Source organism: Electrona antarctica (genome assembly GCF_951216825.1).
Source record: "Electrona antarctica genome assembly, chromosome: 21".
In the NCBI taxonomy this organism is placed as follows: domain Eukaryota; kingdom Metazoa; phylum Chordata; class Actinopteri; order Myctophiformes; family Myctophidae; genus Electrona; species Electrona antarctica.
Genome location: NC_136802.1, coordinates 1,727,022 through 1,751,143, shown reverse-complemented (window position 1 = coordinate 1,751,143; position 24,122 = coordinate 1,727,022). Strand labels below are relative to the sequence as shown.

At 45.9% G+C, this 24,122-nt stretch overlaps 1 protein-coding gene across 1 annotated transcript in view; it reads right to left on the bottom strand.

The window, feature by feature from the left end:
• Window positions 1-24,122, bottom strand: part of LOC306913789 (low-density lipoprotein receptor-related protein 1-like) — a gene marked incomplete at its 3' end in the record, with an annotated part of 277,756 nt that overhangs the window by 239,988 nt on the left and 13,646 nt on the right. Inside the window, exon 2 of the mRNA XM_079490601.1 lies at window positions 15,226-15,348. Coding sequence (XP_079346727.1) covers window positions 15,226-15,348 — 123 coding nt within the window. The remainder of the gene's footprint in view (window positions 1-15,225; window positions 15,349-24,122) is intronic.

Sequence of the window (24,122 nt, the reverse complement as noted above, 5' to 3'; positions counted from 1 at the left end):
CATTACCAAGTGTATCAGAGAAGATAGCAGTAAGGAGGATGAGACTAGCTGGCCACTGTACGGGGCATTACCAAGTGTATCAGAGAAGATAGCAGTAAGGAGGATGAGACTAGCTGGCCACTGTACGGGGCATTACCAAGTGTATCAGAGAAGATAGCAGTGAGGAGGATGAGACTAGCTGGCCACTGTACGGGGCATTACCAAGTGTGTCAGAGAAGATAGCAGTAAGGAGGATGAGACTAGCTGTCCACTGTACGGGGCATTACCAAGTGTGTCAGAGAAGATAGCAGTAAGGAGGATGACACTAGCTGGCCACTGTACGGGGCATTACCAAGTGTAACAGAGAAGATAGCAGTACGGAGGATGAGACTAGCTGTACGGGGAATTACCAAGTGTATCAGAGAAGATAGCAGTAAGGAGGATGAGACTAGCTGTACGGGGCATTACCAAGTGTAACAGAGAAGATAGCAGTAAGGAGGATGAGACTAGCTGGCCACTGTACGGGGCATTACCAAGTGTAACAGAGAAGATAGCAGTAAGGAGGATGAGACTAGCTGTACGGGGCATTACCAAGTGTAACAGAGAAGATAGCAGTAAGGAGGATGAGACTAGCTGGCCACTGTACGGGGCATTACCAAGTGTAACAGAGAAGATAGCAGTAAGGAGGATGAGACTAGCTGTACGGGGCATTACCAAGTGTAACAGAGAAGATAGCAGTAAGGAGGATGAGACTAGCTGGCCACTGTACGGGGCATTACCAAGTGTAACAGAGAAGATAGCAGTAAGGAGGATGAGACTAGCTGTACGGGGCATTACCAAGTGTAACAGAGAAGATAGCAGTAAGGAGGATGAGACTAGCTGGCCACTGTACGGGGCATTACTAAGTGTATCAGAGAAGATAGCAGTAAGGAGGATGAGACTAGCTGGCCACTGTACGGGGCATTACTAAGTGTATCAGAGAAGATAGCAGTAAGGAGGATGAGACTAGCTGGCCACTGTACGGGGCATTACCAAGTGTGTCAGAGAAGATAGCAGTAAGGAGGATGAGACTAGCTGCCACCGACACCAAGAACTCCCGGACAAAAAGCTAGTACTGTGGGAACCAACACACGGGCATCGATGGAGAGGACGTCCCACACCTACACCTACGTGGACATACTAAAGAAAGATGCTGGTGCAGAAAGCACAAAGGAGCTGGCCAGATGTATGGAGAAACGAGATGACTGGAGACGCCGATGGAGGGCTGGTCTGAGGTCCACGTAGAGAGACAACTTTGAGGTATATCTGTACTTTACTTGAGTATTTCCAATGTCCAATAATTTTACTTCTACTCTACTTTAAAATAGGGAGCAAATATTGTACTTTTTACTCCACTACATTTATTTGAAAACGTCAGTTACTAGTTGCTAGATTTTGATTACTACATACATGAACCACTTCAGCCCTACATTTCGGCCATTTGAAAATAGCCGTAGGAATGCTGTCCAGACGGCTGTCCAGACTGCTGTCCAGACTGCTGTATTTTGGACATCATTCTTTCCAGAAAGTCTTCATTATAAATCCATTCCTTGTGCCGAGAGGATGGATAGACGTGTAACGTTGTTTTGTTCCAGGAGTGCAACGACTAAACGAGGCTAATTGCAGCCTAGGTGGGAACCGTCTGTAAAAGTGGCTTATTACAGACCCGTGGGCAGGGGGGGTCATTTGAGCGTTGCACACTTCCTGTGGGTCCACTCAGGACACGTGGGAACGTTCCAGGACTCTCGTAAATAAAGCCTGAACGCACACACACACACACACACCCCCACACCCACACCCACACCCACACACACGTGTGTTTATTTACTTAAGTCAAAAAGCAGCAATACCAACAGTGAAGATATATTCTGCTGTTTACGAGTTAAAGTGCCGTCTCTGTATTCAGGTCACGTTTGTCCCTTTCATTTAAATCTTCAACAACGTAAACTAAAAGTTGGCAAATATTATTGTAGTGCAGTAGAAACAATGTTTGTCTCTGAGATTGTAGCGGAGTATAGCATTAAAATAAAAATCACACCCGTGTGAAGTGAGGGGCTCATATCATCGTACATCATCATGACGTAAAATAGACACTAAGGGCTTTATCCTGTGCTACCCCCTTGCCCCTCATCCCTACTTATTTTCCTCTTTTTGAGTGGTGCAAACCACTCCAACAACTGGCTTTGTACCCGTGTACCCGTGTACCCGTGTACCCGTGTACCCGTGTTCGTACCAAAAAAACGAGCATGGTTGCTATGGTTAGTGTGTGACGTCACTGACATAGCTGATCAGACTATATAAGACCTTGCACCACTCAGTTCACACGGGTGTGATCTTTTTTTTTACTATTTTGAAAAACCTTTTAAAATAGTTCTAATAGCCGATCTACAAGCTCACAGCTACATTTTAAAATAATGGTTAAAGGTATTAGAGCCAGCGGTGCCCAAAAGGTAGATCCTGATCTATACCAGTAGATCACAAGTAAGACGCGCAAACGCGGGAAGCGAACGCAGCTCGTAAATTGCAATAACAACAATTAGAATAAATTACGTACTTAAGGTTTTTTTTAAGTTAAGTTTTTTTAAATTAAATGTTTTTTCAAGGTTTTTTTTAGTGTGTGTATGTGTGCGTGCGTGCGTGTTTCTTTTTTAGGTTTTTTTTTTTAAAGTTTTTTGTTTAAGTTTTTTTTTAAGTTAAGTTTTTTTTTAAGTTAAGTTTTTTTTGTGTGTGTGTGTGTGTGCGTGCGTGCGTGCGTGCGTGCGTGTGTGTGTGTGTGTGTGCGTGCGTGCATGTGTGTGTTTTAGTGTGTGATACAGCTGCGCCCTCTGGTGGTGGGCGGGTGGTGTTACAGCGTGACACACAGACAGACACACACACAGACGTGATCTGCTGGGTCTCATAGTAAATGCTCACTGCGTTCGCAACAAAGCCTGTGCAGGTAGACCACATGACATGCCTCCTAAAATATATACAATTAAAATATTGATTGACATCAAAAAGGGCCTGTCAGCTCAAACCCAAATGCAATCGTATAGTTTCAAGAGTGTTGCTGTGCACAAACGTCTGTATAGCATTACAAATTACATACAACAAACCCTACCTATTCCATTTCTCCCTCTCCATTTCCCATTCCAAGTGCATTTAGCCTACTTTGACTTATAAATGTATACATTTAATTTGCCCAAATCAATAATCTGTTGGAATGAAAACTTTCTTCAACATTCAAGCTGTGTTAATATGAAAAAAACAACGAAAATCACAAAAATAAAAAAATCAAGTTTATTTTAGATTTTCTGCCTTTTCATTATAGGCGAGATGAGGAGCATTTTGCTAGACCTGGACACATTTGTCTTACTAGCATGACTGAAGTCAAATGAGATACAGGTAGCATGTTACAGGTAGCATGTTACAGGTAGCATGTTACAGCATGTTACAGGTAGCATGTTACAGGTAGCATGTTACAGGTAGCATGTTACAGGTAGCATGTTACAGGTAGCATGTTGCATGTTACAGGTAGCATGTTACAGGTAGCATGTTACAGGTAGCATGTGCTTAAATTCATATTTAGAAAATGTTTCAGATGGGGGACCTTCTGAAAGCTTCATGGACAAAGATAATCAACTTCAAAATAATACAAATAAATCACACCCGTGTGAACTGAGTGGTGTAAGGTATTATATAGCCTGATCAGCTGTGGTCTGACGTAATGTCTGACGTAGCAACCATGCTAATTTTTTGGTACTAACAGACACGTAAACTAACAAAGCCAGTTGTAGGAGTGGTTTACACCACTCAAAACCTGTCAAAATGACCTCTCAGACATGCTAGTGGGAACACCAGCTCCGCTATTCCAAAGCCCCCTTCAGGTACATATTGAAACTATTTTCAGCAGGGGTATAGAATCATTCTTTCGGTGGGTAGATCTCGTTGAGCCGGTCATTTTGTACAAAGTAGCTCTCGAGTCAAAAACAGTGTGGGCACCCCTGGACCCTAACCCTAACCCTAACCCCTGGATTAAAGGCTGCAGCCACACGGACGCGTTCCCGTCCTTACGGGGATAGATTGCAGGATCCACAGAGTCATTTGTATGGCAGCGGTGGCCGAACGGATTGCGGAGCGGTCTTGATACCGGAAGGTCGCCAGTTCGAATCGGCGGTCCGACATGTTAAAATTACCACCGCTGAAGTGCCCTTGAGCAAGGCATTGAACCACTACGATGAAATGTTCTATGAGCAGGGCCTGGCTGGAAACAAGTTCTTGAGCTTAGCCCAGATACCCTGGGTAAATATAGTAACTTTGCTTTGCTTTACAAGCTACACCCTGTACTGTATAATATTACTGTAAATACTGTACTGTACATGATCCACAGAGTCTACAAGCTACAGCCTTTACTGTGTCATATTACTGTACACACTGTATCTACTGTACATGACTCACAGAGTCAGGGAAACTACAGCCTTTACTGAATCACGGCAGGATATGATGATGCACTTCAATGCTTACTGTGTCATGTTTATTATGTCATATTTACATCATATTATGCCTTAAAAAGACAGAGATCTTTCTCTCTCTGCCCGTCTCGTCCACCCAACGGCATGCTGGGAACAAAGCACTGCATTGTGGGAGGACACATATGTGCACGCACACACGAGCACACGCATGTGCGCACACACACAAACACGCGCGCACACGCATGTGCACACCCACACACACGGAAAAGCAGCTGCAGTGGACAGTGGGCTGACTTCACTGGCACCGACCGACAGACAACGGCCACTGTGACCCCCCCCCCCCCCCCCCCCCTCCACCCTGACCCCCCAACCCCGACGTAATGAACAGCAAATACAATAAATACAAAAAACATGGTCTCCTCACTCATTAGGACAATATCAGTCTCCAGAAGCAGAGACGTGTGTTTTCAACCAGTCTAACATTCATTAGAAGGACAATATCAGTCACCAGAAGCAGAGACGTGTGTTTTCAAACAGTCTAACATTCATTAGAAGGACAATATCAGTCACCAGAAGCAGAGACGTGTGTTTTCAAACAGTCTAACATTCATTAGGACAATATCAGTCACCAGAAGCAGAGACGTGTGTTTTCAACCAGTCTAACATTCATTAGAAGGACAATATCAGCCACCAGAAGCAGAGACGTGTGTTTTCAACCAGTCTAACATTCATTAGAAGGACAATATCAGCCACCAGAAGCAGAGACGTGTGTTTTCAAACAGTCTAACATTCATTAGGACAATATCAGTCACCAGAAGCAGAGATGTGTGTTTTCAACTAAATATTGAGTGTTTTAAGCTGAAATACCACTTTAACACAGTCTACACAGCTGGCTAAAATTAACCTTTTATTAATTCAAATAAGTTCTTGATTGCAGCTGTAAATGTCTTCTCAAAAGAACGGCACGCACGCACGCACGCGCACACGCACACACACACACACACACACACACACACACACACACACACACACACACACACACGCACACAAACACACACGTTCATACACACGCTCACACACGCGCACGCACGCACGCACCTCCCACCTTTATTCCGTCACAGTTTCCATCAGCTCTGAGCTCCACTGAATCATTGCTAACGAGGGAATGAATGAATGGCGGTTCTGGCTGGCGACCTTTCCTCTGTCCTTTCCTCTGTCCTTTCCTCTGTCTGACCCTGTGAGTCCCTCTCCTCCTTCAGAGCCAAACGCCTCACCAGAGAGAGAGAAAAACTAAACTAAAACTAAGCTATGATGACTGTAAGAGCCATTTGAGTCATGCATCTATTCTGTGCTGTCATTGAAGGACTTGCCAATCAAGGCCTTGGTTGCCTTGGTTACAGGGAGGGGTATTTAACCCTGGCCCTAATCAGGTGCAGGTGTTGCTGACATGCAAAGGCAAACAGTTTTTAGACAGTGTTTGGAGGGCTCATTGTCTACCGGTATATTCTTTTGACTTGTTTATTTATATGTAAAAGTATAGGGCTTTGGCAGCTAATAAATATACTTCAACTGAATGGACATGTTTGGACATCACTTTCCTGGAGCACCTGTCATAACTTCAATCCTGGCTGTTGGCAACCAGTACCGCCTAATAATGGGGTTTAGGCGCTACATTTAAGTCTAAAAACTTTGCCTCGGTTCCATGTAGACTGATAGGGAAGTCGAAGAACCAGCGGGGCCAGTTTTGGAGTGGACACGCTGCAAGCACGGCACAGGACCGGGCCTCAGCGTGTGTTGCAAGAATCGGCTGCAAGCAAGTTCTGCTGTTTGGAGGTGATCGACTCGGAGCTACAGGGGCGCTTTAGGGAGTCGGGACTTCGGCATTAGCAGTACTGCTGCCACAGCACAGCAGCCAGCTCTGCAGCAGATCATCGGCACCAGACCATAGGACCGGACCGGTCACGGGACCGCAGGCACAGCAGCGGATCGGGACCGGAGTCTGACTGTAACGGGCGGCCATACGGTGGAGATAGAGATCATCCACGGCACGCTTCACCAAGAGAAAGTGTGGTACGTTTCAGCGGTGCAGGGCCGCCGATGCAAATAATGTGTTGTGACAAACCATATTGAACATGAACCATTGACCTTTTCCTCATGGAGAAAGGTGAGGCGCAAACTTGCGCTTACAAGCAGCCAACAAATGACAATGGTGTTGAACTTGAGTCTGGTGATGGGGCTGTGGTCAAAATGACTCACAAAGATTTGATTGAAAATATTGACACTTTGCAAAGGGACAGTAGGGCAAAGCGGTACAAGCTCAAGCTGTCTAACCCAAAAGATGTTGCCTGGTGGAACGATGAGCAATATTTAAATGAGGCTAAAGATATATATTGCAACTTCATGAGTACTTATGAAGCCGAAAATGCTCTTCCAAAATGGCACAAAGTAAAAACGCAGAGTTTTGACTGTTTTATGGATGAAATGGACAGATGGATTGAGGATGGAATGTACAGATGGCTCTATGGTCAAAGTTCAAGTTGCCCTGGTGATGATGATATGATTTCGGATATTGAGAGTTGTGTTGCTGGTCATGATTATGTCAGAGACAGTGGTGAGTCTCTGAAGACACAGGAGGAGCAGGCTCACCAGGCTGAGGCTCCGAGGAGGACACAAGAGGCGAAGAAGCCTGCTGCTAAGAAAGCTGTGAAAGCAAAGAAACCTGGTGCAGCTAAAAGGCCAAAGAAGGTGGCACCAAAGAAGCCTGCAGTTGTCAAGGAAGTGCAGAAGAAAGTCAAGCCTGCCACCAAGAAGGTACCAGCTAAAAGCTCAAGGAGGAGGAAGAAAGAAAAATGGCAGAGCCAAAGAAAGAGGAAGAAAGGAAAATGGCACAGCTCAAGAAAGAGGAGGGAAGGAAGGTGGCAGAGCTCGAGAAAGAAAAGGATAAAAGCAGAAAGACTTGAATAAAAATGCCTTTTGTCCTACAGATTAACATTTGAGTTTGGTTATTGCAATCATGAATATTGTCTGAGTTATTGCCTTAAAAATGTTGCATTTTGTTTTCATGTCATTTTGTTATTTAATGGCTCTTTGTTTTTTTTATGTTTTGAATTTCTCTGTTTTCACACCAGTAGCAATTAGGGGTGGGTGTGTAAGAGCCATTTGAGTCATGCATCTATTCTGTGCTGTCATTGAAGGACTTGCCAATCAAGGCCTTGGTTGCCTTGGTTACAGGGAGGGGTATTTAACCCTGGCCCTAATCAGGTGCAGGTGTTGCTGACATGCAAAGGCAAACAGTTTTTAGACAGTGTTTGGAGGGCTCATTGTCTACCGGTATATTCTTTTGACTTGTTTATTTATATGTAAAAGTATAGGGCTTTGGCAGCTAATAAATATACTTCAACTGAATGGACATGTTTGGACATCACTTTCCTGGAGCACCTGTCATAACTTCAATCCTGGCTGTTGGCAACCAGTACCGCCTAATAATGGGGTTTAGGCGCTACAATGACTAAAAATTAGACTGAATATATCGACAATTTCATCAACAAATACAAAGACAGTAGTAGTCTAAAATGTCAAGGAGGGACTAGTGGAGAAGAGATCCAGTAGAACTAAATGTTAGGGAGGGACTAGTGGAGAAGAGATCCAGTAGAACTAAATGTCAGGGATGGACTAGTGGAGAGGAGATCCAGTAGAACTAAATGTAAGGGAGGGACTAGTGGAGAAGAGATCCAGTAGAACTAAATGTCAGGGAGGGACTAGTGGAGAAGAGATCCAGTAGAACTAAATGTCAGGGAGGGACTAGTGGAGAAGAGATCCAGTAGAACTAAATGTCAGGGAGGGACTAGTGGAGAAGAGATCCAGTAGAACTAAATGTCAGGGAGGGACTAGTGGAGAAGAGATCCAGTAGAACTAAATGTCAGGGAGGGACTAGTGGAGAAGAGATCCAGTAGAACTAAATGTCAGGGAGGGACTAGTGGAGAAGAGATCCAGTAGAACTACATGTCAGGGAGGGACTAGTGGAGAAGAGATCCAGTAGAACTAAATGTCAGGGAGGGACTAGTGGAGAAGAGATCCAGTAGAACTAAATGTCAGGGAGGGACTAGTGGAGAAGAGATCCAGTAGAACTAAATGTCAGGGAGGGACTAGTGGAGAAGAGATCAAGTAGAACTAAATGTCAGGGAGGGACTAGTGGAGAAGAGATCCAGTAGAACTAAATGTCAGGGAGGGACTAGTGGAGAAGAGATCCAGTAGAACTAAATGTCAGGGAGGGACTAGTGGAGAAGAGATCCAGTAGAACTACATGTCAGGGAGGGACTAGTGGAGAAGAGATCCAGTAGAACTAAATGTAAGGGAGGGACTAGTGGAGAAGAGATCCAGTAGAACTAAATGTAAGGGAGGGACTAGTGGAGAAGAGATCCAGTAGAACTAAATGTCAGGGAGGGACTAGTGGAGAAGAGATCCAGTAGAACTAAATGTCAGGGAGGGACTAGTGGAGAAGAGATCCAGTAGAACTAAATGTCAGGGAGGGACTAGTGGAGAAGAGATCCAGTAGAACTAAATGTCAGGGAGGGACTAGTGGAGAAGAGATCCAGTAGAACTAAATGTCAGGGAGGGACTAGTGGAGAAGAGATCCAGTAGAACTAAATGTCAGGGAGGGACTAGTGGAGAAGAGATCCAGTAGAACTAAATGTCAGGGAGGGACTAGTGGAGAAGAGATCCAGTAGAACTAAATGTCAGGGAGGGACTAGTGGAGAAGAGATCCAGTAGAACTAAATGTCAGGGAGGGACTAGTGGAGAAGAGATCCAGTAGAACTAAATGTCAGGGAGGGACTAGTGGAGAGGAGATCCAGTATAACTAAATGTAAGGGAGGGACTAGTGGAGAAGAGATCCAGTAGAACTAAATGTCAGGGAGGGACTAGTGGAGAAGAGATCCAGTAAAATTAGCGACTAGTGGAGAAGAGATCCAGTAGAACTACATGTCAGGGAGGGACTAGTGGAGAAGAGATCCAGTAGAACTAAATGTAAGGGAGGGACTAGTGGAGAAGAGATCCAGTAGAACTAAATGTCAGGGAGGGACTAGTGGAGAAGAGATCCAGTAGAACTAAATGTCAGGGAGGGACTAGTGGAGAAGAGATCCAGTAGAACTAAATGTCAGGGAGGGACTAGTGGAGAAGAGATCCAGTAGAACTAAATGTCAGGGAGGGACTAGTGGAGAAGAGATCCAGTAGAACTAAATGTCAGGGAGGGACTTGTGGAGAAGAGATCCAGTAGAACTAAATGTCAGGGAGGGACTAGTGGAGAAGAGATCCAGTAGAACTAAATGTCAGGGAGGGACTAGTGGAGAAGAGATCCAGTAGAACTAAATGTCAGGGAGGGACTAGTGGAGAAGAGATCCAGTAGAACTAAATGTCAGGGAGGGACTTGTGGAGAAGAGATCCAGTAGAACTAAATGTCAGGGAAGGACTAGTGGAGAAGAGATCCAGTAGAACTAAATGTCAGGGAGGGACTAGTGGAGAAGAGATCCAGTAGAACTAAATGTCAGGGAGGGACTAGTGGAGAAGAGATCCAGTAGAACTAAATGTCAGGGAGGGACTAGTGGAGAAGAGATCCAGTAGAACTAAATGTCAGGGAGGGACTTGTGGAGAAGAGATCCAGTAGAACTAAATGTCAGGGAGGGACTAGTGGAGAAGAGATCCAGTAGAACTAAATGTCAGGGAGGGACTAGTGGAGAAGAGATCCAGTAGAACTAAATGTCAGGGAGGGACTAGTGGAGAAGAGATCCAGTAGAACTAGGCACTAGTGGAGAAGAGATCCAGTAGAACTACATGTCAGGGAGGGACTAGTGGAGAAGAGATCCAGTAGAACTAAATGTCAGGGAGGGACTAGTGGAGAAGAGATCCAGTAGAACTAGGGACTAGTGGAGAAGAGATCCAGTAGAACTAACAGATCATTTTATAACAAAGGGAATAAATCTACCAACGCGCCTCAACCCTGGGTGCTGGAGCAGATTGGACAGGTTAAGCCTTTTATCACATTTAAAGCCAGGCGTATCTTCGGGCGGCCTTTTCCCTGTGCCAGGCAACAAACTACAAAGAACTACAAAAAGTGGGCCCTGTGACGCGGCTCTTGAGGGGGAGGAGAGGAGAGGAGAGGAGGTTGTGTGGAAACAGCAGGTTTCTCCATTGCTCTGAGGCTCAGTCTCTCTCTAATGAGTTCCAGACCTCTGTTTTTCTGCTCTTCTCTCCTCAAAACTCTCTGCCCTCCTCGTCTGGCCACAGAGCTTCTGGTCTGGTCTAGACTAGACTAGACTAGTCTAGACTAGAGCCACAGATCTTGTGGAAACACCGCCCAGGTCCTAGAGTCTCCCTTCAACCCACAGAGGGTTGTAAAAACACCAACCAGTTCACGTCTGTTTTTATTTGTATTAAAACAACCTTCTCTGGTGTTAACACTTTGATTGCTGCAAGATCTCAACAGGCCTATTTGGATGTTGCTGCCGTTTAACATTGCACAAAGGCCTTGTTCGGGGGCCCACAGTAAAATGTTCTCTTATAGCGAGAATCACACGCCTACATCAAAAGAAAGCTGAACTTGTCCACTTCAATTAAAAAAATACATTTTGATTTTACCATGTTCCATTCTGGAGATATTGACCTTTTTGCAACACCTGCATTTGCCTGGAAGTGGTTATCTTGAACAGCGAGCAGAGTTATGGATGGTTTAAAGTCAGAGACATTGACAGGCAGATATAAAATTGAACCCAATAAATATCCTATACATCCTATACACCGAATGAAAGCCCTGAATGTGTACTTTTACGAGGAAAACAGTAAACATTGATCCCATCTACAGTTAGACAGTAATTGGTTATTGAATGCAGCTTGTGCCCACCAGATAACTTCAGAGAAGACATGGACGTGAACTCCTCAATATTCACAAAATAAGGCCTATAGCGACATATAAATACTATATACCGTATGAAACAGAAGACTCTCTGCTTTCATAAGGAAAAAAATTGTACTGTAATAATAAAAAAATCACACCCCTGTGAAGTGAGCAGTGCAACTCTACTTCTCTACTTATTCACTACAGCTCGCTATATACGGACTGAGGCAGAAAGTCATGTAAACCTTTTATTTACAGTTTGGTCTGTAAACTTCTACTGTAATAATAAAAATCACACCCCTGTGAAGTGAGCGTTGCAACTGTTCTGTACTTATTCACTACAGCTCGCTATATACGGACTGAGACAGAAAGTCATGTAAACCTTTTATTTACAGTTTGGTCTGTAAACTTCTACTGTAATAATAAAAATCACACCCCTGTGAAGTGAGCGGTGCAACTGTTCTTTATAGTTGCGCGGTGCAACTGTAGAGAACAGTTGCACCGCTCACTTCACAGGGGTGTGATTTTTATTATTACAGTAGAAGTTTACAGACCAAACTGTAAATAAAAGGTTTACATGACTTTCTGTCTCAGTCCGTATATAGCGAGCTGTAGTGAATAAGTACAGAACAGTTGCAACGCTCACTTCACAGGGGTGTGATTTTTATTATTACAGTAGAAGTTTACAGACCAAACTGTAAATAAAAGGTTTACATGACTTTCTGCCTCAGTCCGTATATAGCGAGCTGTAGTGAATAAGTAGAGAAGTAGAGTTGCACTGCTCACTTCACAGGGGTGTGATTTTTTTATTATTACAGTACAATTTTTTTCCTTATGAAAGCAGAGAGTCTTCTGTTTCATACGGTATATAGTATTTATATGTCGCTATAGGCCTTATTTTGTGAATATTGAGTTCGGGTCCATGTCTTCTCTGCAGTTATATCTGGTGGGCGCAATGTGCATCCACCCAGTATCCAATTTATGACAAACTGTACATGGGATCAATGTTTACTGTTTTCCTCGTAAAAGTACACATTCAGGGCTTTCATTCGATGTATAGGATGTATAGCATATTTATTGTGTTTATTGTTATATCTGCCTGTCAATGTCTGACTATAAACCTTCATAACTATGCTTTCTTTTTGATGATGATTGCCGCCTCGCCTAATCTATCTCACTGCTTTCATTGTTTTGATCGCAGTAACATTGGGGAGGGGGGTCATGGGCACATTGGGCAGCAAAAGTCTTGATCCGTACGGCTATAAAAAGTCCCATTCCACCGTTCGGTTCAGAACTATAGTATAACGGTGAGACGCCTTGTCATCAGCTGATTTTGTTTTTCAAGCTAGTGTAGGGGAACATGCCTGGGCATGCTAGCCTGGCACGGCCAGACTCATAGCGAGGGTTCACTGATGTTTCCTCCGGGGAAGAATCTTCAGTGAATCCCCGCTATGAGGCTGGCCAAGCCAGGCTATGGGCATGCAGCTTGGGGGCGATGGAGGGGGGAAAAAGCGTCACCCGGCTGTGATGTCGACGAGAAGGAAAAAATGACTTCCACAGATGACAACACCACGGTTTAGGTCGCGGAAAAGTTCGTTATACATTACACCCGGGTCGATTACGTCCCCGACGCGTTCATTGCGGTCTTATCACTACAATTATAATGAATAAAAAAGCGTTACAATCACACGTCTGAGCGATCTCCGATTATGACGGCTCTGCATGGCGATACGTGATCCACCAACGGAACACTGTCTTGTCGTGGCGGCCCCTCGATACTGTGGTAGTATTGTAGGCTCGGGGATCGTTTGGTCGCTACAGTATGAAGAAGGAAACATGCATCTGTCCATGTGTGTTGCAGATGTTATGCATTGCAATGCCGATCTGGTGCATATGTGTTTAGGCAATAGGCAGCGTTCCGTTCAGCGTTCAACTGGCTTCTACACGTAAAGCGGCCAGCCCTCCTGTTTTCAGGAGGGGAGGGGGGTTTTTGTTTTTTGTTTTTTTTTCTGATCACGTGAGCGGGAGTAAGCAGCAATGATAGGGCGATGGTTCTTCATTGTCCGGGTGGGTAAAAAGATGAATGAAAGTATTCTATAAAAAAGTGATTGAAACGTATTGATACGTGATCCGCACCCGACGTTTGATTAATTGATAACGTATTGATACGCGATCCGCGTTGGGAGTGTTAACAGTGAGAGACTCTGGCTTTTAGAAGTGTTGTAAAGCCTCTCTCTCTCTCTCTCCCTCTCTCCCTCTCTCTCTCTCCCTCTCTCTCTCTCTCTCTCTCAAGAGAGTGGTGACACTGGCGTTGGCTCCCGAAGTGCTCATTCTATCTCAATGGGATAGTTCCAATGTATGGAACTACAGCCCATAGCACCCCGCTTTGTCTCAATGGGATAGTTCCAATGTATGGAACTATAGCCCATAGCACCCCGCTTTGTCTCAATGGGATAGTTCCAATGTTTGGAACTATAGCCCATAGCACCCCGCTTTGTCTCAATGGGATAGTTCCAATGTTTGGAACTATAGCCCATAGCACCCCGCTTTGTCTCAATGGGATAGTTCCAATGTTTGGAACTATAGCCCATAGCACCCCGCTTTGTCTCAATAGGATAGTTCCAATGTTTGGAACTATAGCCCATAGCACCCCGCTTTGTCTCAATAGGATAGTTCCAATGTTTGGAACTATAGCCCATAGCACCCCGCTTTGTCTCAATGGGATAGTTCCAATGTTTGGAACTATAGCCCATAGCACCCCGCTTTGTCTCAATGGGATAGTTCCAATGTGTGGAACTATAGCCCATAGCACCCCGCTTTGTCTCAATGGGATAGTTCCAATGTGTGGAACTATAGCCCATAGCACCCCGCTTTGTCTCAATGGGATAGTTCCAATGTGTGGAGCTATAGCCCATAGCACCCCGCTGTGTCTCAATGGGATAGTTCCAATGTTTGGAACTATAGCCCACAGGCGCCCGCTTTGCGGCGAGATCAAAGCGTGTCGCCACTCTCTTACTAGATTACTCTCTCGCTCAACGGTCTGATAAAACAAGCCATTGTTTGATCCCTCCACGGTCAGCTAAATCCAATCTAATTGCCTGTCAATCAATCTCTCGTCCCGCAGTCAACCAATGACTGCTTTAAGAACTCTTAACTCACTCAGTGGGAGGAACAGATTAGGCAGTATTTAACTCAATCTCTGCTAAGGCCTTGGAACGCCTCGGGATCCCCCAGGAGGAAGTCACTAATGTTTCTCTGGAGAGGGAAGTCTGGAGCTCTCTGGTGGAGCTGCTGCCCCCGCGACCCGACTACGGATAAGCGGTTGAAGATGGATGGATGGATGGATGGATGGATGAATGGCTGGATGGATGGATGGATGGAGGGAGGGATGGATGGATGGATGGATGTAGGGAGGGAGGGAGGGAGGGAGGGAGGGATGGATGGATGGATGTAGGGAGGGAGGGAGGGATGGAGGGAGGGAGGGAGGGAGGGATGGATGTAGGGAGGGAGGGAGGGAGGGAGGGATGGATGTAGGGAGGGAGGGAGGGATGGATGGATGGATGTAGGGAGGGAGGGAGGGATGGAGGGAGGGAGGGAGGGAGGGAGGGAGGGAGGGATGGATGGATGGAGGGAGGGAGGGAGGGAGGGAGGGAGGGAGGGATGGATGGATGGATGGATGGATGTAGGGAGGGATGGAGGGAGGGAGAGAAACTTTTCCCCCAAAGGGACTTTTGGTGAATGTGCGTTGTGAACACATTCCCGTTTAGCCTAGTGGATAACGGCGTTGGGACACCCATACGGTTGGAGTCCCGGGCCGGGCCCGGCGGGCCGTCAACATTAACACGGTTCTGGTTCTGAGAGACTTACAGACGTCAGGCTCCTCGTCCGAGCCGTCAGGACAGTCCTTCTCGCCGTCACAGCGCCACCCTTTGGAGATGCACGTCACTGCGTCCTTACAGACAAACTGCTTTGGGCTGCACGTCTTCAGGGCTGGAGAGACAGACAGACAGACAGACAGACAGACAGACAGACAGACAGACAGACAGACAGACAGTTACAAATGAGTGTGAACCATTTGGCTGATGGTGATTGGGTGATTTGTGATTGGGCGTCATGATCTGCGTTCCTGTGGTCTGGTTGGTCAGTTAATTCGGTGTCAAAAACAGGCTCCATAATTAGGCTGTGCAACCAGTGTTGATTTTATTTTTATTTTCTTCACGTCATAAAGTCTCTTGAATCGTTTTCATGTACTTTTAGCCAGGTTGCACCTGGCTAAAAAAAAACACTTGGGTGGTGTATAATCTGAAAAAGAAAATGCTGACGGACAGTAGAAACACCCTGCTCACAGCGCCATAATTGTGGTGGATTATTAATACTCATAACAGAGACTTTAAGAAATAATCGAGGGAAGAGTGGACTGAAACAATGTCACGTTTATTACAAGGAGTGGTTTGTACCAGCCCAGGGAAACTTGCACGTATGCCATCCTCCAGAGCTGTTCACATGCGTCCCTCTTATACACAATGAAGGAACAAGAATACATTGGAGGTGTGGTCAGTGGTCAGTCAACATGGTCAAACATGGGTCATCTTGACAGGCAATCAACAGGTGGAAGCCTTGCTTCCTATGCTCTTTAAGGTATTCTCATCTTGAAACTCCCACTACAGTGGTCAGTGGTTCAGGGGGTCAGTGGTCAGTGGTTCAGGGGGTCAGTGGTCAGTGGTTCAGGGGGTCAGTGGTTCAGGGGGTCAGTGGTCAGTGGTTCAGGGGGTCAGTGGTCAGTGGTTCAGGGGGTCAGTGGTCAGTGGTTCAGGGGGTCAGTGGTTCAGGGGGTCAGTGGTTCAGGGGGTCAGTGGTCAGTGGTTCAGGGGTAGAGTGGTCAGTGGTTCAGGGGTAGAGTGGTCAGTGGTTCAGGGGTAGAGTGGTCAGTGGTTCAGGGGGTCAGTGGTCAGTGGTTCAGGGGGTCAGTGGTCAGTGGTTCAGGGGTAGAGTGGTCGGATGTGAAGCCTGCAAGGTAGCCAGTTCGAACCCTGTGGGCTCCCCCAGAGTTAGTGTTGAAGTGTCCTTGAGCAAGACTCTGAACCCCTGATTGCTCCTGATGTGCAGGTTGGTGCCTTGCATGGTTTCCTCTGGCATCGGTGTGTGAAAGTGTGTGTGAATGTTGCACAATCTGTGTAAAACTCTTTGGATAAAAGCGCTACATTAATGCACCATGTACACCCCAAGGAGTGCATGAGAACTAGTCTATTGTACCCAGAGTCCCAGGCGCACGCACGCACGCACGCACGCACACACACACACGCACACGCACACGCACACACGCACACGCACGCACGCACACGCACACGCACACGCACACGCACACACACACACACACACGGCGAGAGGCTTGGCATAAAACCTAAAATAAGGTCAGCTTTAACTCCAGAGCAGGACAAGAAGCGACGGTGACGCAACACCAACAACAACACTGTCTTCTAACCCATTCAGACCTGAAGACGACGTCTGTGTCGCCTCATACAGCTGGTCACCACGTCAAGCTTTATTTTATGCTTTAAGGCTGTTGAAAAACAGCAGATCTACAAGCTCGTAGCTTGTAGGTTTGCTATTTTTTTTGAAAAATTGTGAAAATGTGGCACAAATCTTTGAATATTATATTCTTTCACAGTGAAGGTTTCTAACTCGTGTCATATCTTTGCTTCTGGGGGGGGGGGGGGGGGGGCCTGGAACAACATATTTTCAGATGGGTGGGGGGGGGGGGTCGGAGGCCAAATACAGATAATTCTTGACATGAAATAGTTTGAGAATCGCTGACATAGAAAACGTGAGGTTTTTCAAGAAAACTGTCACGATTTAGAAGAGATTTGGTAGAATCTATAGTCTCAGGTCTAAATGGACTAGACTATCAAAGAACAGCCTGTTCTGGTGAGACTGACCCCCCCCCCCCCCTCCTATCCTCAATTCCCCCTTCAATACAAACCTTCCTTAAAAAAAAAACCCAAAAAAGAGCAAACTAAACAGGACAGAAAGCCAGCCTGGTGGACGAGCCGTTTGTTGCCAAATGGGGGAAAGTGTTCTGGACCACAGACATCATCCAATCATCTCCTGGAGAGCAGAGTGTACTGCTTAAACATATACCAGAGAAAACACACACGCACGCACGCACGCACATCACGCACGCACGCACGCACGCACGCACGCACGCACGCAACCCGCAAATAGCAACAACAATCACAGTGGGAGGAGTACTATAATTTATTATTTTTCAAATACTTTATACTTTTACTCCAGCTTTAGTTACACGTACGTTACTTTGGTGAATCCCTAGACTCCTTCAAAACCACTCTCAAAGGTCACCTACGGACGGCTGCAATCCCCCCCCCACTCTGTTCCCCTACACTGTATATTTATTATCTTTTCCCTTTTTACCTCCTTTTAAGATTAGTTCCTGTGTTGTTGTTATTAAGTGTATATTTGTACGTCTCTAAATGTTATGGTGAATTGGGGTCCTTGACATGAAATATTGAGCACCACTGATACAGTGGGTTCAGAAAACTGTCAGGATTTTGAAGATTTTTTTATTTATTTCGATGTCAGGCCTAAATGGGTTTAACCAGTGTAGTGCTTTATGGTGTCGTCCACAGTTAACAGTCTCTGTGTTGAGTTGTGCTGGAAATGGACCTATTCTGCAAACTGTCAATAAATACTTCAATCAATCAATCAATCAATCAATCAATCCATCCACTACGTCTCAGAGGCAAATGTCCGTCGACTGCCTTTTTTCACTGAGGAAAACTAAATGGATACTAAATAAAAACTAAGCTATGATGACTAAAACTAAAGACTAAATATATTGACAATTTCGTCAACAAATAAAAACTAGACTAAAATGGTATAGGAAGGGACTGACAAGTGGACAAGAGATCCAGTGTAGGTCATTTTGCACTTGGTTAGATGCTGAAAATAGCCGATCTACAAAGCATCTACAGGCATTACAAACTTTGTAATGTTAGAGTGTAATGTTGTGATGTTAGAGTCCACAGAAGTGAACCTTTTCAAGCGTTTCTCTGCAAGACATTACTCTATAGGCCATCAACAAACCACACATACATCATGTCAAAACTCTCCAACACAATAATACTCACAAACACAAAACAAACAGTTCTACTACAGTTCTTTCTACTTTTACTACTTAACCCACTTTGGGCGGGAACCCCTGTTGGTGTTTTTAGCATCATGTTATGCTTTAGCTATTGAAAAATAGCAGATCTACAAGCTCATAGCGCGCCACCGAGTGGCGCGCTATGAGCTTGTAGGTCTGCTATTTTTGAAAAATCGAAGAACGACTGACATAGAAACATAGCTTTTTCAGAAAACTGTCAGGATGTAGAAGACATTTTTAGAATCTGATCTCAGATCAAAATCGGTTAAGTAGAGTATAATTCTTTTCCGAGTGGATACGTTCTGGGACCAGAGAGTGGATACGTTCTGGGACCAGAGAGTGGATACGTTCTGGGACCAGAGAGTGAATACGTTCTGGGACCAGAGAGTGAATACGTTCTGGGACCAGAGAGTGAATACGTTCTGGGACCAGAGAGTGAATACGTTCTGGGACCAGAGAGTGGATACGTTCTGGGACCAGAGAGTGGATACGTTCTGGGACCAGAGAGTGGATACGTTCTGGGACCAGAGAGTGGATACGTTCTGGGACCAGAGAGTGAATACGTTCTGGGACCAGAGAGTGGATACGTTCTGGGAACAGAGAGTGGATACGTTCTGGGACCAGAGAGTGGATACGTTCTGGGACCAGAGAGTAGATACGTTCTGGGACCAGAGAGTGGATACGTTCTGGGACCAGAGAGTGGATACGTTCTGGGACCAGAGAGTGGATACGTTCTGGGACCAGAGAGTGGATACGTTCTGGGACCAGAGAGTGGATACGTTCTGGGAACAGAGAGTGGATACGTTCTGGGAACAGAGAGTGGATACGTTCTGGGACCAGAGAGTGGATACGTTCTGGGACCAGAGAGTGGATACGTTCTGGGAACAGAGAGTGGATACGTTCTGGGACCAGAGAGTGGATACGTTCTGGGACCAGAGAGTGGATACGTTCTGGGACCAGAGAGTGGATACGTTCTGGGAACAGAGAGTGGATACGTTCTGGGACCAGAGAGTGGATACGTTCTGGGACCAGAGAGTGGATACGTTCTGGGAACAGAGAGTGGATACGTTCTGGGAACAGAGAGTGGATACGTTCTGGGACCAGAGAGTGGATACGTTCTGGGACCAGAGAGTGGATACGTTCTGGGACCAGAGAGTGGATACGTTCTGGGAACAGAGAGTGGATACGTTCTGGGACCAGAGAGTGGATACGTTCTGGGAACAGAGAGTGGATACGTTCTGGGACCAGAGAGTGGATACGTTCTGGGAACAGAGAGTGGATACGTTCTGGGACCAGAGAGTGGATACGTTCTGGGACCAGAGAGTGGATACGTTCTGGGACCAGAGAGTGGATACGTTCTGGGAACAGAGAGTGGATACGTTCTGGGACCAGAGAGTGGATACGTTCTGGGACCAGAGAGTGGATACGTTCTGGGAACAGAGAGTGGATACGTTCTGGGACCAGAGAGTGAATACGTTCTGGGACCAGAGAGTGGATACGTTCTGGGACCAGAGAGTGGATACGTTCTGGGACCAGAGAGTGGATACGTTCTGGGACCAGAGAGGGGATACGTTCTGGGACCAGAGAGTGGATACGTTCTGGGACCAGAGAGGGGATACGTTCTGGGACCAGAGAGTGAATACGTTCTGGGACCAGAGAGTGGATACGTTCTGGGACCAGAGAGTGGATACGTTCTGGGAACAGAGAGCGGATACGTTCTGGGACCAGAGAGTGGATACGTTCTGGGACCAGAGAGCGGATACGTTCTGGGACCAGAGAGTGGATACGTTCTGGGACCAGAGAGCGGATACGTTCTGGGACCAGAGAGTGGATACGTTCTGGGAACAGAGAGTGAATACGTTCTGGGAACAGAGAGCGGATACGTTCTGGGACCAGAGAGTGGATACGTTCTGGGACCAGAGAGTGGATACGTTCTGGGACCAGAGAGTGGATACGTTCTGGGAACAGAGAGCGGATACGTTCTGGGACCAGAGAGTGGATACGTTCTGGGACCAGAGAGCGGATACGTTCTGGGACCAGAGAGTGGATACGTTCTGGGACCAGAGAGTGAATACGTTCTGGGACCAGAGAGTGGATACGTTCTGGGACCAGAGAGTGGATACGTTCTGGGAACAGAGAGTGAATGCTTGGCGGGTCCTCGGACCACCGTCCAGCCCTGACCTCTGGACCACTAAACACTTTCTGGACCTTCCATCCAGCCCTCAAAAAAAACATTCCATCTGTGTGCGCGCACGTGCACGCGCACGCGCACGCGCACGCGCACGCGCACACGCACTTAGTGAAGTCAAAGTACAAATTTTGGCTCCGAGATGTAGTGGTGGTAGTAGAAGTACAAGTACTGGAAATTGGAAATACTCAAAGTAAAGTACAAATACCTCAAAATTGTACTTAAGTACAGTACTTAAGTAAAAGTACTTAGTTACTTTCCACCACCGAACAAAACAAGCATACAAAAAAAGCACATCTGCAAGATTTGAGCGTAGACCAAAATGGCTCTGTTTCCATCAGGCCACAGAGACCATAATGGCTCTGTTTCCATCAGGCCACAGAGACCATAATGGCTCTGTTTCCATGAGGCCACAGAGACCATAATGGCCCTGTTTCCATGAGGCCACAGAGACCATAATGGCCCTGTTTCCATGAGGCCACAGAGACCATAATGGCTCTGTTTCCATGAGGCCACAGAGACCATAATGGCTCTGTTTCCATGAGGCCACAGAGACCATAATGGCTCTGTTTCCATGAGGCCACAGAGACCATAATGGCTCTGTTTCCATGAGGCCACAGAGACCATAATGGCTCTGTTTCCATGAGGCCACAGAGACCATAATGGCCCTGTTTCCATGAGGCCACAGAGACCATAATGGCTCTGTTTCCATGAGGCCACAGAGACCATAATGGCTCTGTTTCCATGAGGCCACAGAGACCATAATGGCTCTGTTTCCATGAGGCCACAGAGACCATAATGGCTCTGTTTCCATCAGGCCACAGAGACCATAATGGCTCTGTTTCCATGAGGCACAGAGACCATAATGGCCCTGTTTCCATGAGGCCACAGAGACCATAATGGCTCTGTTTCCATGAGGCCACAGAGACCATAATGGCTCTGTTTCCATGAGGCACAGAGACCATACCATACACTGGACCATACCATAGACCCTAATGGCCCTGTTTCCATGAGGCCACAGAGACCATAATGGCTCTGTTTCCATGAGGCCACAGAGACCATAATGGCTCTGTTTCCATGAGGCCACAGAGACCATAATGGCTCTGTTTCCATGAGGCCACAGAGACCATAATGGCTCTGTTTCCATGAGGCCACAGAGACCATAATGGCTCTGTTTCCATGAGGCCACAGAGACCATAATGGCTCTGTTTCCATGAGGCCACAGAGACCATAATGGCTCTGTTTCCATCAGGCCACAGAGACCATAATGGCTCTGTTTCCATGAGGCCACAGAGACCATAATGGCTCTGTTTCCATGAGGCCACAGAGACCATAATGGCTCTGTTTCCATGAGGCCACAGAGACCATAATGGCTCTGTTTCCATGAGGCCACAGAGACCATAATGGCTCTGTTTCCATGAGGCCACAGAGACCATAATGGCCCTGTTTCCATGAGGCCACAGAGACCATAATGGCTCTGTTTCCATGAGGCCACAGAGACCATACCATACACTGCATTGTTTTCCTTATTTTAATGAGTGCAGCTGCAGTGCAAACAAAGCATCAACACTAATAGTGATACAAAGAAGTGATAATGATGATTTCCCTGGATGGCACCTATAGGCCTAGAACTCACCCTATAGGCCTAGAACTCACCCTATAGGCCTAGAACTCACCCTATAGGCCTAGAACTCACCCTCATAGACCTAGAACTCACCCTATAGGCCTAGAACTCACCCTATAGGCCTAGAACTCACCCTATAGGCCCAGAACTCACCCTATAGGCCTAGAACTCACCCTATAGGCCTAGAACTCCCTATAGGCCTAGAACTCCCTATAGGCCTAGAACTCACCCTATAGGCCTAGAACTCACCCTATAGGCCTAGAACTCCCTATAGGCCTAGAACTCACCCTATAGGCCTAGAACTCACCCTATAGGCCTATAACTCACCCTATAGGCCTAGAACTCACCCACATAGACCTATACCTCGTACCTGCCCAGAATTCACCCATATTATGTGGGTAATAATGTGTTTTTAGATATTTCAGTATTTCAGTTTCCATGTAGTCCTTCCTGGTCTACATGTTGTCTCAGTAAGACAGCCCCTCCCCCTATCCACAAGGAGGAGCAGTGCACCAAAGCTTGTAGGGCTGCTATTTTTGAAAAATAGTGAAAATGTGGCACAAATCTTTGAATATATATTATTTCAGAAGACTTTTTATTTATTTTTCGACGTCAGCTAAGCTACTATAGTCACTCATCATAACATAACAGAGCTACACAGAAGTCTCTTTCAGGAGTAGCTCGCTATAGGTTCCTACTAGTGAAAGTGTGTGATGTGGTAAATATGGCTGAGGACGTGAATATATGACACTGAGTGACTGAATAAAACATATACGACTATAGATCTGGATGGAGAGAATTCTCTCTTATGAGGCTGAATTCAAACCTCTCGTCTGTTTCAAGTTGATTTGCTCCAACTAAACTAAACGCACTGCATGGCACTATAAACGGAGTGATATAGCACTTTACTACAAAGTGCTTTACAGTGTTTATTCACACACACACACACACACACACACACACACACACACACACACACACACACACACACACACACACACACACACACACACACACACACACACACACACACACAATTTATATAGTGCATACATAGCGCTGAAAGCGCTATCTAAATGCTCCATTTAGCATTTACAATCTCAACCCATTTAGAACTGAGGACGATTCTACAAAATGTCTTCTAAATCCTGACAGTTTTCTGAAAAAAAATGTTTCTGTGTCAGTGGTTCTCAAAATATTTCATGTCAAGGACCCCCAGAATTATCTGTAATTGGTCGCCGACCCCCATCTGAAAACATGTTGTTCCAGGGACCCCCCAGAAGCAAAGATTTTAGTTAAAAACGTTCGCTCTGATTATATATTCAAAGATTTGTGCCACATTTTCACGATTTTTCAAAAATAGCAGACCTACAAGCTCATAGCGTGGCACCGAGTGCCGTGCTATGAGCTTGTAGATCTGCTATTTTTCAATAGCTAAAGTATAACATAATGCTTTAAACACCAACAGAGGTTCCTGCCCACTTTACCCCTTTTGCAACCATAACTTATTTTAAGGATGTTTGGGACACAATAAATACTTTCCTGGGGTTTTTATGTGCATAATATAATGTGATTTAAGATATTTTAGTATTTGTCAAAGTGTCCATGATGTCATGGACACTGGGCTCGCTGAATTACTTCCTGGACTACAATTCCCACAATGCTTTGGTCCACTAGGGGGAGGGGCCTGTCTTACTGAGACAACATGTAGTCCAGGAAGGAAGTGAGTCCAGTGTCCATGACATCATGGAGTCCATGGACACTTTGAAATACTGAAATATCTAAAAACT